This window comes from Stegodyphus dumicola, chromosome 9 (assembly GCF_044657685.1).
Source record: "Stegodyphus dumicola isolate Sdum_Otavi_A_Nest chromosome 9, ASM4465768v1".
Taxonomy (NCBI): Eukaryota; Metazoa; Arthropoda; class Arachnida; order Araneae; family Eresidae; genus Stegodyphus; species Stegodyphus dumicola.
This window is the reverse complement of record NC_140776.1, coordinates 11,338,975-11,353,741: the sequence shown is the minus strand read 5'-3', so window position 1 is coordinate 11,353,741 and position 14,767 is coordinate 11,338,975. Positions and strand designations below refer to the sequence as shown.

At 31.3% G+C, this 14,767-nt stretch overlaps 1 protein-coding gene across 2 annotated transcripts; it reads right to left on the bottom strand.

Annotated features, from left to right (window-relative positions):
• Window positions 1-1,138: 1,138 nt before the first annotated feature.
• Window positions 1,139-12,267, bottom strand: LOC118192745 (ragulator complex protein LAMTOR1-like). Of its 2 annotated transcripts, none has more exons than XM_035363761.2 (5): window positions 12,054-12,267; window positions 11,524-11,579; window positions 11,351-11,434; window positions 4,785-4,977; window positions 1,139-1,399 (listed from the first exon to the last, which is right to left on the bottom strand). In XM_035363761.2, exons 1-5 carry the CDS (start codon window positions 12,105-12,107, stop codon window positions 1,295-1,297), a joined length of 492 nt encoding a protein of 163 aa, XP_035219652.1. In that variant the 5' UTR covers window positions 12,108-12,267; the 3' UTR covers window positions 1,139-1,294. The 2 variants fall into 2 exon arrangements, with proteins under 2 accessions (XP_035219652.1, XP_035219650.1); XM_035363759.2 differs by having other exon boundaries at window positions 11,515-11,579; window positions 12,054-12,265.
• Window positions 12,268-14,767: the final 2,500 nt, after the last annotated feature.

The following is a 14,767-nucleotide window of genomic DNA, read 5'->3' as shown; positions in this document are numbered from 1 at the left end:
ATGATATACTTAGAAAATAATGAAATTGAGCATGATCGTAATCAGTATTCAAGATTAATGAAGAGTAAATCTTCTTTCCAAATAAATTGCTAACGTTACAGACAAAGTCATATTTGAATGCAGCATTAGTGGACAAAATATAATTACATTTAATTGTAACTAAATTATACAATAACTTTATAACGTAATTCTGCTTTTCCCTCCTCCAAGACTTACCTCAGAACTAGAAATTTATTGGACATTTAAGTACATCTGACTAAAATTCTTCAAAATATGATCCTTCAGCATCAACACAGCGTGTCTTCCACTGTTCGTAGCCCTTCTGGATGGCCTCGGGCGTCATGCTGTCAAGGGCTCTCGTCGAATGCATGCTGATTATTATTATTATTTTTTTGGTAAAGGAGTGATTCACAAGGAGTTTGTTGCTCATGGACAGACTGTCACAGGTGACTTTTACGCTGGAGTGCTTTGCCGCTTGAGGGATCGGGTCAGCCCAGCGATCAAGGGTGACTGGATTCTCCACCATGACAACGCACTAGCTCACACGTCCCCACTGAAGTTTTGGTCAAGTTCAACGTGACAACACTGCCGCAGCCACCCTACAGCCCTGACTTGGCTCCAAGTCAACTGACAAGCCCTGACTTGGCTCCAAGATTTTTTCTCTTCCCCTGAATCAAGACAGGCCTAAAAGGGAAACGATTCGACGCCATCCAGCAGGCTTTGATGAGAGCCCTTGACAGCATGACGCATGAGGCCTTCTAGAAGGGCTATGAACAGTGGACGAACAGCACTGTGTTGATGCTGAAGGATCATATTTGGAAGAATTTTAGTCTGCTGTACTTGTCCAATAAATTTCTAGTTCTGAGTTAAGTCTTGAAACTTTTGAATCACACATCCTATAAATAAGGAAATATTTCACGATGAAAATCTTTTCGGTTTTGACTTCACTTAGTTTATACCATGCTTTCTTTTCTCATGTTAGGATGAGTTATGTTCTCACTATTTTAATTTACAGCAAATTTTCCATACACTATTAGCATTAAATGCCTCTTCAAAACTGGTTACATAATTGCATTTTACAAAAATGTGTTTGCGAACTTAGTTTAATGTCAAAGCATTTTTAATAAACAACCAACTCTAACTATGGAAAAAAGTATATTTAAAAATTAGTTTTCAGAAAATGTATGTATATATAGAATTAAATATTTACAAGAAATAAGATACAAAAATGCTTCCAAAATTCATAATTAGCTACACAAATTAGTGCTCTAAGACTTAACATAAATATACATTTTCATTTTTGATCCTTTGGTGTGTTGAACGGTATTACTAAATTCTCTGTATTTTCAACCTGTATGCATTGAAGAGCAGCAACAATCAAGGAATTAGCTTCTTTAACCTAAAATAAAACTCAAATTAATGTACATATAACCAAACCACGAAACTACAATACTTAGATAAAAAGCTTAGAGATACTTTGATTACATTGATACTAATTTTCAATAAATTCTACAGTTTCTACGGGAAAATGTTTCCACTGGCTTAGATTTTTTTAATTATGGCAGAGCAATATTTCCGTAAGAGTTTCAATGAGAAGTGGGTCCCATAAATATCCTAATAATTCTTAAACATGAACTTTGAAACTTATTTTAAAATCCTGATGTACCAGATTAATTAACTTAATTGACAAACTGCAAGATTCTGGCGATTTCAATTAAAGAGTTTTGATGCGTTTCAAGGCAGAATATGGATCTCTTTTTATCAAGAAGGCAGGTCACAATGCTATTTTGCTGGAGATGTAACATAATACAGCACAATCTAAAAATATAATATCCTACTTTAACAACTTTACCTTTCGTAATTGATGAGACATCCACAATTCCTTTTATACTACTTCCAGCACTGAAAATTTAGGATCATTTACATCAAACCACACTTAAATTGCTATTATTACACATATATATGTGTATTTATAAAATATAATTGTTCCTGTACATGATCTTACAGTTACGAAATTTTGGTATTTACGTATTATCTCGTCAACCATGAAAATTCACTACTATCAAATCATGAGAGGTAGCAGATATCCCACCAAAGTTGAGCCAGTAGTTTCTATGGAATTCTGATGGAACTGTGCCTCTCAATAAATAATAAGTATTTGACTTGCTTCATTTTTATGGTTCTTAAAAAGGCTTTTCTACTATTTTGTTAGGCTCTCTGATTTTACCGCAAGAATGTGTGTTTAGAATGCTATGAGCACAAATTTCCTGCAGGTTAATTATTCCAATCTATGACTGTTTTGACAGCCACATTCAGCTGACCATTCCATGTACTCTGATACACACTTTTTTATCCCTAATTTTGAAAATATTCCTTTGCTCGTGGCTCTGTAGAATGCAGGTTTCAAATTAATATTTTTTCCAAAATAAATAAAAAAATATAGAACAACAGCTAATTCATATCCTTATTCATAAAAACAAAACGTAGCTTTACAAAAATCAATCAAGATCACACCGAATGAAAGTTCAGATTGTTACGTTACCCTTATTCAAAACTGGCACCAAATCATATTGTTTGGTGAAAAGTTTCATAGTTGACAGGACGAAAGCGACCAAATTTCTTTTAAATATATACTGTTGCGAGTTAAGAGGTTCATAAACATCTCTTTAAATAATCACTCCAGAAGTACAAAAAGAAATTGGCAATTTATTATAAAGAATAACGACACACAACAAAATAAATAATTGCAAACATTTCAAGGAGAACACAAATCTTAAGCATATTGTCCACAGTGTACAAGAAATACTGTAAATTTCTGATATCGCTCACTAGAACTAATTAAAACACAATTCAACTAACTCTCCTCGAGATGCACACTGATTAACTACTGACATGTCTTGGTTCTTGGGGCCATATTTATATGGTGCTGTGTGGGCTTCTGGAAGCTATGAGAAAAACTGGCTGTAAGGCTTCAAAAATGCATTTCTCCAAATCTTCCCGAAAGTTGCACTGTTAGTGACAAATTGCCAAGCTACTACCAATTTTGCAACAAACCATCACTAAACCACTTCAGAGGTATATTTGCCCATATTTCATGCTCTATTTCAGGTATTTTTACCATTTAAACATTGTTGAATTCAGAATTGAAAAATCTACAATTCTACAGAAAAAATAAAACTTTATATATAGCCAAAGATTATATAACACAAAACACACCCTAAAACTATTACATTAAAAATCCACAAATCAAGAAATAATTAAGGATACACAGTATTACACCCTTACACAAAAACAAGAATGCAATCAAATGAATTTCACTATTTGCATAAATTTAAAACAATACATTTATACTAAGAAGAAGCAATTTTGAAATTTTCCTCAGCTATTAAAGCACACCAGCGGCTGAATGGTAAAGTCGCTGAAAACTGATAGTTTGGTCCAAGGTTCGAATCTCGTGGACGGGCTGGCTGCATGGTTTCGTGGTTTTCCCCATGCACAACGTGTATACGAGCCAGTTTCCCATAGAAAATCCTTCACAAAGCCATCCCTCCCTTCAGGCAGATAGTCCTCGAGGTTTAATCACAAACCAAACCTCAGATATTAAAAGTTTAACCTCAGATATTAAAAACTATTGGGAAGGATTGATTTCTATTTGATAAATTTATTTTAATCAATTTAAACTGTCATACTTTCTAAAATTTCTGATTTGCATTAATATACAGCAATATGTTTATCATTATTTACAGAACTATATTATTTAATGGTAATCATAATTAAAACTTTTCATAAATGTGAGCAGATTGAATGCGGTTTTGTAATTTTTCATCAAGCGCAACATGAATATGGATCAGTTTTTCTCTGAATACCCATCCTACCTAGAACATTTAGCATTTGAGTACTTTTGTCACTATCAACAGGCTAATCTTCAAAAATTAAAAATGTGATTTATTTAAATTAATTAAAGAATATTTTCATTGATTTAAATGCATATACTTGTTAAAAAAATTTCATGGCTACATAATTACTCTCAGTAAATTTCTTATTTGCTACTGTTTACACCTAATAATACACATTTCTAAAAATTTAGTGGCAAATAAAGTCATCTTATCCTTTTATTTGGCAAAAGAAAAGCTTTCAGCAACAAAAGTGGGAGATTTATAGAAACTTTAGCAAGAATTTGATATATTAGACATATAATTATTGAAATCAATAGCATTCATAATATTTTTATTTAAAAAATATCCCTTTCGGACAGATAAGTAAATTTATTATGACAAAGCATTCAAGTCTGTATCTACACTAGGAGATACATTTACATGCAAGACTTTTTTAATGCAAACTGGTATACATATCTGGGAAACACCATGAAAATGAATTAGTACAGATAGTCCATTGATTTGCTAGAATCTGATTCCAAGATCTCACTCCAGTCTTAGATGGCCTGTTTAAGATGCCCAATATATATTTTTTAACTATTCTTACTTATATGCACAACCTAATAGTTAAAGTTAACTGACCATTAGACTGTTTAGATACCTTTAACATATTATGATCAGACATATGAGGCAATCTAATTTGCAATCCTTTTTATTTGTAAAGCTTAGAGGTTACCAAATATCAGGTTATTTTATTTTTAAGCCATTATGACAATTTAAAATGCCTCGGTCCTTAAAATACTAACATTGCGGGTTTGATTCCAATTTGACAGCATATTTGATTTATATCTAACAATTTTAAAATTATTTTAGAATATTTAATCTAAAGTATAGCTACAAAACATGTACCATTTTCTTATCACTTTCAAGAAGTGGTTCTTCAGATAATGTTCTTTCTAAATGAGGATTATCCTCTAGCAGTGATGTCCTTTCTGTACACGGCCTTTTCTTCAAAGCTGCCTGGACTTTGCCTTCATAAACTTTAGTTTTCTCTGTTGGTTGATCCACAGGTGAATTGAGAGCTGGTACATCTATGTAACTGCTGTAGATAATAAAGAAGATCATGGCATATGTTTTAATGAATTCAGAAAACATAAATTAAAAGAAAAAATAATCTTGAGTTTGTAAATATTTCGTTTAAAATAGATAAGGTCAGTCAACCTAAAAATAAGACAACTGAAATTCCAAATCAAGGAGAGGAATTTTTCTTAAATGTACTCATTTATATCTTAATTAATACAATGGTGGAATACATAAAATGCCATCTATAAAATTAAGTTGCCTATAAGTCTAAAATCTTAGTCCTTCAAAATTTTGAATTTCAAGAAGCTCAAACTGAGTTTTAAGATACTGAATGTTAAACAAGGCTTGCTTTTGCGAAGCTATTATATTATATTAGAACGTTGGAGGCATCATTAAACGCATGTTAAGTACCCTTTTGCATTTTCCTAAAAATTAGACAGCAGTGTTCAGAAAAATGAAGACACGACAAACGGTTTAGAGACACGACAAACACTTTAAAAATGTATTATAAAATAAAATATGATTAAATTTTGTCATTTCTGAATGGACAAATTAAAGTCTCATAATGAGTAAGGTAGTATCAAGAAGACTTGGTATCACATACACATTTAGTACATTCTAGAAAGAGCTTATTTTCACTTTTTTCAGAGACAGAAATTTGTTGTTTCAACTTTTTCTTCAAGAGAGAAGAAAATGTTATATACATTGACCTGACTCAGTAGTATAGATATTAAACAAAACAGAACATCAGACTCAGCCAGAAACCTAGGAAAATTTTAAAATCAACTACAGAAGAAGATAGTATCAGAAAAAAGAACATAAAAGTAAAGGAAAACTGGAAAATTTATGAGGTTGCCATGAAGTTCGGTTTTAAATTTTTTTTTAAATTTATTTTCCTTTTTAACATAAACATTATTGCCGTCAAGCTAGTTTTCACCTAGACCAGACAAATTAGACAATTATAGTTTTTACTATTGAATTTTTATACACAGTAAAAGCAGATAAATTATTTTATTAATTTTAAAATTAATTCAATATTTTTAATAAATAATAAAATAATAAATTTTTCCTTGTTATAAATAAAAATAAAATTTAAAAAAAAAAAAAAAGATAAACTACTTATTTTCCTAAAAATTCTAATTTTAAAATGCCCAGATTAGCAGTTTTGAAAAGGTAGCAACACTGAACAAGTCTGCAGTAAAACAAAACTTAACTCAGCTGACTGTAATTCATCATCAAATTAAAGACCAAGTCAAAATATGTAGCCTTGCTATAAAAGAATGGAGTACTAGAAGTTGCTGAAGATTAAGAAAATCAAATGATTTGCAAGAATAACAGGTACTTACTTATTATCGCAACCACCTTAGTAGAAGTCAGTAAATTTTCAAATGTGCCCACGTATAGCAACTATGAACGTAACTGCTTTTCAAGCAACAAATGCTTATAACATTTCTTCAGTCAAGCAACATCACCATTTTCATACACATTCTTTCTGTTGTATTCCAACAACTTTTACAGGCAAATCGGGATATTTTCTGCCTTAAACTGAACTTTAAAATAAGTGCTTGCAGAATTTCCCCAGCAATGGAAGAAACTGAGGCAAAAATTCTGCAGGAATTTAGTATTTTGTCCCAAAATCGCTAAAGGGAATAATGATGAGATATGTTTGACAGCCAGGGCATAATGTCGAATGTGTGCAATTCTCCAATTTGTTAAGCAAAAATGGATTGATATAGACACAGAGAGATCAATAGTGAAAAAAAAAAAAAAATTACAGAAGGATTTTGTAAAAAATGTAGGTATTTTTTCATTTATCATATAATCCTCATTTAATAATTAAAATTTGCCTTTTACACTGATAAACATTGTTTTGCTTTGATATATTGATAATGCTTGCCCAATTACCAGAAAAAAAAAAAAGATAGTTTGACAATCTTTTTATAGAAAAATCAAAAAATTGCCAAATTGCGCCAAGGTGTTCGCATTAATACACAAGTACCAAAAAAAAAAAAGTGTGTAGTCAGTAAGGATTCAAGAAATGTTATACATTTTATAGAATTAGTTTGAAGAAGCCAGAGTTTGGGGGGTTAAAAAAAGAAAGAGAAACTCAACCAAAGACCCATTTCTAGTTTATAGTTTGAATATTAAGGTTAACCATTGATAATATTTTTCACTTTCTCTGAACGTATAGTTGAAATTAAGCTGAGGTATATTTTTCAAGCAACCCATCAACAATAAAACTGCTGTATTCAGAAAAATATTGCACTTGTAATTTTTTGCCTTCAAATTTGATAGTGTTTTTATAGTTTTCACAGCTCTAAAATTTTTTCTTCTGACAGAAGTCAAATATCCAATACACTTACAGTACAAAGTCCGAAATCCAGACGTCCATTATCTGCAATGATCTAAAATCCGGACCTCGAAACCACCAACAATTTTCTTGTAGGCTTTACGCATGCGCATTTGATTCCCCCCTCTGTGCATAATAAAACAAATGGAGAATCCCGATTTTTAATTACACTTCGACACTAAATAAAATACCTTGTTATTAAAGAAACAATCATTTTAGCATAAATTTGTACGATCAGTAATTTGGCTCTGTTGCTGCTTGGCATACATCTCAAACCCAAACATTCCACATAAATACATCATTCATCTGACGCCAATCTGGCAAATCATTATTTATTATACTTTCATCACCGCATATTTATCAAACATGACAAATTGAGTAACGACTCATGTAGTGATGCCTAAAAATTTTTTTATGTTAGTAATTGAATAATAAAAGAGTATGGCAACCTTTTATGTTGACATTACTCTTGGCAATGATTACAGATTTAAATTGAATGCGCTAAAAAGTGTTGACGAGGAAAAATTTAACAAAAATTTCTTTCCATGTGCTAAAAATAGATTTTTTTTAATGATACTCATAGACCCAAAGATTTTATTTAAGGCTATTTGAACTAAGAATAATTGATTTGTTATTCGCATAAACTCAGAACCAGCAGCAGGGCTCGTATGGCTGCATCGAGTCAAAGAATTTAGGACCCACAGAGACTGCATCAGGCGATAAGATATCTAGCGCCGGCTTTCAATAAGGCTTAAGCATATGGTGGGAATTTATTTATTCTGAACTCTGATAAGCCTTAAGCGTGTGCAAGAAATAGACATAAATATAATAAATAACTAAACTAATACAATTCAAGCTTAATTGTCTCAGTGCGTGATAGAAGCAAGATAAAATTTAACGGAACAACTTGTTGTTAATCACCAAGCTCATTATGCCTAGTGAAGAATAGCTACATTTGATGATGATAGCTGCTAATTTTAAAAGTTTTCGGATATCACAAAACAAAGGTGAAATTTTCCAATTAACAGATTTTGTAAAGAAATGTGGAGAAGTGGTAATAAATGGAGATGATTATAAAAGAAGTTTTTCATTGTGATGACAATGCTTCTCAATTATTAATCAATTAATAAATGACGAAATCTGTAGTATGGTTATAGATCCAGAAAATACTGCTACTGGTAGTGAAGGAAGTGACAGAGAAGTTACGGAAAACGAGAAAATTTCAATTGACAAGTTAGTCAGAATTTTCAAAATAGCAGTTATAGAACTTCAACAATGTAACTAAACAAGAAATTATGTCTGTCTACAGAATTAAAGACAAAGTATTAGCACAAAAAACGAAGCAACTTGCATTGAAAGGAATGTTTAATAAGGTAAACAAATAAATAAAGCTTTTTTTTTTTTTTTTTTTTTTTTTTTTTGTAAATTTTGATATTGTTTAAATCATAAATACTTCGTTATTTCATAAATCACAATTTCATATTTTTAATATTATAATTTCTACATGCCATCTTACTAAATTTAAACTGATGATCCTATATCCAGAAAAATCCTAAATCCGGAATTGCTGAAGTCCCGACGAGTCCGGATTTCGTACTGTATATAGATTCAAGAGTTTACGTAAAACTAACAGAACATATATAAATAAAAAGTCCAGGGATAAAATGGAAAAGGATAGCATCAAGGAAGTAAAGTAATTACACTGAAATAATATATTCCACATAGTTAAAGAAAAGGAAGAATGTATAATAAAGGAACAGACAACTAGAAATAAAAGGAATAAAACAGTGATTCACAAGCCAGAAGTATCAACTGAAAACTCCTTTAAATGTTTCTGAAATTTTTCTTGAAAAATACAGCTTCAAAATCCACTAGAAATAAAACTCAATTACAGTTATCAATAATTTAAGTCTGAAGCAAACTTTATAATTTCTTATGCTCATATCATAATTCTCAATATATTTCTCTAGTGACAGGGAACAGGAGAATACAATGATAGTGTTTCATTTTTAAGAATTATCTCATACTTAGGACATTTCCTTCCAAATAATGACACACAGTACTCTCCACGTCACATTGTGAGATTGTACTACTGAATTATTTTTACTATGCTGACTCATGAACATGTTCCCAGGTTATTAAACGACATATAACACACTGAAATTAGTCCTTTATATACTCAAAATAATTTTTTAAAAAAGTGTTCTCATTTTTTGGTTGATTTTTACAAGAGAAAACAAAATAAAAATATATAAGTACATTTTACATAAATACAGTAAAATAAAATGTGACTTGTAAAATGAAAAACCATATGCACAAAGGCACCAGTTTTCTACGACTAACAGTTAAATATATTCAATAATGCATGTAATATTTACAGAAGATCCATTAATTAAGATACAATAACACGCAAACAAATATTAATTTTAGAAGTCACACAACAAAAATCAGCATTATATGTGAAAATTTAAAAATATAATGCTGATTTTTGTTGTTTGACTTTTAATAAAAACATCCATTAGTTTTAAGGAATTACCGTATTTGCCAGAGTATAAGATGCACTTTTTTCTTTGAAAATAGGTCTGAAAAACAGGTTGCATCTTATACGTCGATACTCAGTTTTCGATTACATTCATTTCTGTAAATTTCTCCTATTATGCAATTATTTTCTTGTTTCCTTGTGGAATGAGGGAATATTATAGTTACATAGAGTTCAGTGAATGTGCATGAGCTGTCATCGACGATCACATTTGGGTTCATTTAAACTTTTGAATTTTTTAACAACTTTTAAGGGTGTGAAATTTTTACTGTATTTTCTTAAATTTGTCAAAAATAACGTCGGTATTGCTATAAGATAGCATACAAGCTATGTGTGATTGCATATTCTAAAGAACATTGAAGCAGGGCTACAGAAAAGCATTTCGGGCAACCCCAAATGAGAAAATGATAAGAACTTTGCAGAATCAGGAAGAGGATCTAGGAAAAGCAACTCGCAGTAAACATAGCGTATGAAGGGAAACTGCACAATGGCCTGATTACTTTATATTATTAATGTATTACCTTATATTTAAAATACTGTAAGTTCTTTATAATGATCAGTAATAAAGTTTTATCCTTTAAAAATGTGTACAAAAAAGGCTTATACGCTGGCAAATACTGTATATTTTTAGGTGATTTTCCATTATGCACCTGTCATCCATTTTGGCATGTATGTGTGTGTATACATATAGTACTTTTTCATTATGCACATACACACACACCACATAATGAAAAAGTAACTTCCCATAAACTAGGTATTTCTTCAATAAAAATTCTCTTCAGTCCCACTTACTCTGTATAGATTTAAAGATGTGTATTAATACTATCACAAGCTGTTACTAATTTTTTACAGACTGAATATATCGCTAAAAGTATAAAATATATCGATAAAAGATTATTAGTTTACATACTAACTATACCATTATATACACAAACAGGCTTATAAACATTTTGAACGGCAAAGGAAAATAACAACTATATTTATCAGTCTACTGGTTCAATTTATCACTCAAAGTTAAACAAATTATTTGAATATTTCAACATACTGCTGTATTTAAGAATCCTTCTCATTAATTTTAATAGCCACATGAAGTCATTACTCAAAATGTATGCAATAGAAGTATCCAAATATAATAATAACAACACTGCTCAATTAATTCATAACTTGATTATTTTCATATTAAAACAAAACTTGCGCTTTCTAAATACATGTTACCAAATGAAATTATAGCAAAACTTGTATTTAATACTTGTACCACTAAGAAATTGCTCTGCCATCATCTCTATGGCTGGCAGTTACTTTATCAACAGAATCTGTTACTAAGAACTTACAATAGAAACAAAAGATATATTATATATATATAATAGTATATATATATATATATATATATAATAGTAAAATGAAGAAACATACAAATAAGCATGCAGTTCCACCTTACACATTAAATGTACATAAAATACATAGTTTGTACAATTAATTTAAACATATGTTTCAAATACTTACTTGGCTGTTTTTTGCAAAATTTGATTTAGCTTTGCCTGCTGATCAGTAACATTTGGTGTGGAATGTTTGTTAGATATGCTTTGGCTATTAAAAGACAAAATATGCATATTATTAATATGATAGTATATGCTTAAAATTGTGCGACAAAACAAATTCATACAAACCTGCCTGACCTAGATGATTCTCCCACTGGATTTCCCAAGAGATTAGTTTTATCGGTTTCCTCATTCTAAATAAAATACATAGATGTTATAAGTTTGATACGAATAGTATCAAAATTTACATTAACTACAGCAATCGTTTATCACCTTATGTATGATTAATCAAAGATTAAAAAACAATTATAAAATTTCATGTGCAAGACAGTTTCAAACGGATATTTTTCTTTACGTTGATTAAATAATGCCAGAATTACAAGTTGAATAATATCAGAATGTAATTCATTAGATGAAATTCTTCTGAAAATTCTATACCTAAATATTTAAGTCTTCTAGGGAAATATCAGTAGGACTTTCAATGAAAAATTGCCAGTGACCGTCGCGTCAAATCTTTTGCAGAATACATAGTATTAAACTTAGAGTACGAGACTTGAAAAGTATATTTAATTACGGAAGCATGTATAAACAGCTAAAAAAAAATCTCGATTAATTACTTCGCATCATTATTTAATTAAATTAATTTTTTATAGTGCACCAGCACTTGCCTCAAATATATCATCGTCTTGGTTACCACAACAAGCGCTGCACAGAGAGCCCATATTTAAAAGCTCGGAACCCGTAAGCTTTTCCTACTTGTTAAGATGTTACTAAACTGTAGCTTTTTAGGAATCATTAACAATTGGTCACATGAAAAGAGAGAGCCTTTAGAAATTCCCATTAAATAGCCAAACATCGTCATGCGCGTCATGTGATTTTAAAAGCAGACAGGTGGCGATAACGATAATAATCAGTTCTACGAGTAAACAAATCTCTGTCTAAGCTTTAGGTTTAGTGAACTACAAACAACATGTAGGCCATAAATAAATTTATAAAAGTTTTATTATGCATAATATCATGGCAAAAAATCAGCAATATTTATTGCTAATTATAATCATAGCCTCAGATAGCTGTTGTGAAAAGATGACATTCATCAAGAGTTAAACATTAGCAATTACCCCTGAACGGTTTTTCATCATCATATTCTAGCTTTCTAGCTCTAATATTATTATAACACTGCAACTGCATTACATGCTCTTCAAACAATCAGATTGCACTGAAGTGAAATGTCAGAACTTAAATATAGGCAGAACTAACACAGTTTCAAAGAATTCTGGTACTTCCTTTGTAGAACCGGAACACGATATTAAAGAAAATTCTGTGCATCTATCTCACTTTGAGAGTGAGCGAATGGGCATCGCAATTTCTCCAGCAAGTGGAGAAAACCCCGGCTGTATAAGTTTTGCCTACAGATATGCAACGACTTAAGCAAGAGGAACTTTTATGGGGTGTACAAAATAGCCAATCAGCTTTAAATATCTGTCTAAACTGGGGGGGGGGGTTAGCGACTATACTCATAGTTTGTTTTTTGCAGGGCAAACGGAGCACATGCCTAGTGAAACTATGCTTCCAAGAATAGTACGTTAATTCGACTGCTTCGCCTAAGCTAAGCCAAACGGTCAATTTTAAAAGAGAATTGACGTAAACTTAAGAGATGGAAAATTTTAACCCCGAACTGATGAGATGAACCCACCAGCAGTCCAGCTGTAAAAGCCACTGAACACTAGTAGTTCGGTCTGGGGTTCGAGTTCTGGCGAACGGGCTGGCTGCATGGACGTTTCGTGGTTTTCTCCACGTATAACGTGGATATGAGCCAGTTTCCCTTAAAAAAGGTCTCCACATGGCATCCCTTTTCGTGTAGTGCCTAAGAGCGAAGCACCTTAAAAAAAAAAAAAAAACACCTCTGAGATGAAAGTTTTAGCCTATCACAGACATGAAATCTATCACGAGATTTTTGTTGATATACATGCGAAAAACATGGCGGAAGATTTGATTACGTCTGGCTACAAATTAATTGAAGTGGAACAATATTTTATGGAAGAAAAGAATATTGAATGAAAAGAGGACAAGATGTTGCTTGGTTACTGTGTAAGGTTTTAAGTTAAACTAACCAAATTTCTTTTTATTTTAAGTTACCCTTTCCTGTGAACTCTTATTTCAACTTCCCTTCAGAATGAGCGCACAGTTCAGCTTTATGCTAATTTGTGTTTAAAGGTTAGTGATAAACTTCTCAAGGGTGAGAGAGCTTTTAGTCTCAGACCCTTGAGAAGTTTCTCACTAACCTTTAAATACAAAACTTGGCTCCAACACAAATTAGCATAAAGCTGAACCGTGCGCTCATTCTGAAGGGAAGTTGAAATAAGAGTTCACAGGAAAGGGTAACTTAAAATAAAAAGAAATTTGATTAGTTTAACTTAAAACCTTACAACTATTTGCCGAACAACTAAACTGAAATGGGTTCGATTCTAGAAGATGCTGCACAAATCAAGATATTTTTTATTTGCTAGGCTTGAACACGCCTTTTTATGACGCAATATTGGCTATGCCTCTTTCTAGAAGTTATAGTCTCGTATCCGAAGAAATTTTAAATTATACTTTTACAAAGTTTAAATATTAGTTTAATAATGTTTCTACGCGAGATTTTTTATTATAAATCTATTTTATTGTGTATTGTGTGCTATTCTTAACATTGAACACTATGAGTTAGCTCTCAAAAACGCATTATTAAAATTTACCAAACGATTAGAAATATTGAATAAAAGATATAAAATTTATGACCGTAACTGCTCAAATCAAAGAAAAAGAATTCTTTGATGAATGTGTTTGATGTCGATGCTTCCGCAGTACAGATGAAAAAATCAATTTTGATTTACTTACCAGTTAGAGCGAAAGAGTAAAAAAAAGTGTGACTGAGTGGAGAAAATGTTGATTGCAAGGTCGTATAAATGCAAGATTTGTGAAACGAATGGGAAATTGGTAGAGCAAAGGAGCCATATAGATGGCTTTAAGTAGAAATGTAGAGTTATGAGGCATATGTAAACACCTAATTACAAGGTCTGTTCGAAAGGATTCGCTGTTTGCGAAGAGTAATTAAACATGTGTAGTTTTTTCGAATTTGTAGTTGGGTTAAGTGCAGGAATGATTTTATACGATCTGACTGAACTAACAATATTGTGACAAATTGGTTGAAGCCACGGGTGGAGTCATTTTTAGAAATAATGAAAGCAAGTGTTATAATTTGTGATTTTCTCCTGCTGAAGAGAGTTCAGCAGCCGCGAGGCGAAGGATATAAGAATTATTATTTGAAAATAAAAAAACAGTTGGTACTGAAGATCCAAACACAAATATATTCGGCCCAGGCCGAGTACTGAAAGTAAGTTTT

Coding starts and splice junctions, on each gene's coding strand:
- LOC118192745 (XM_035363759.2), bottom strand. CDS start 12,107: ATGGGCTCTCTGTGCAGCGCTTGTTGTGGTAACCAAGACGATGATATA. Junction 11,580..12,053: donor AAGACGATGATATATTTGAG/GCAAGTGCTGGT, acceptor TATTTTATTTAG/AATGAGGAAACCGATAAAAC. Junction 11,435..11,514: donor GAATCATCTAGGTCAGGCAG/GTTTGTATGAAT, acceptor GTCTTTTAATAG/CCAAAGCATATCTAACAAAC.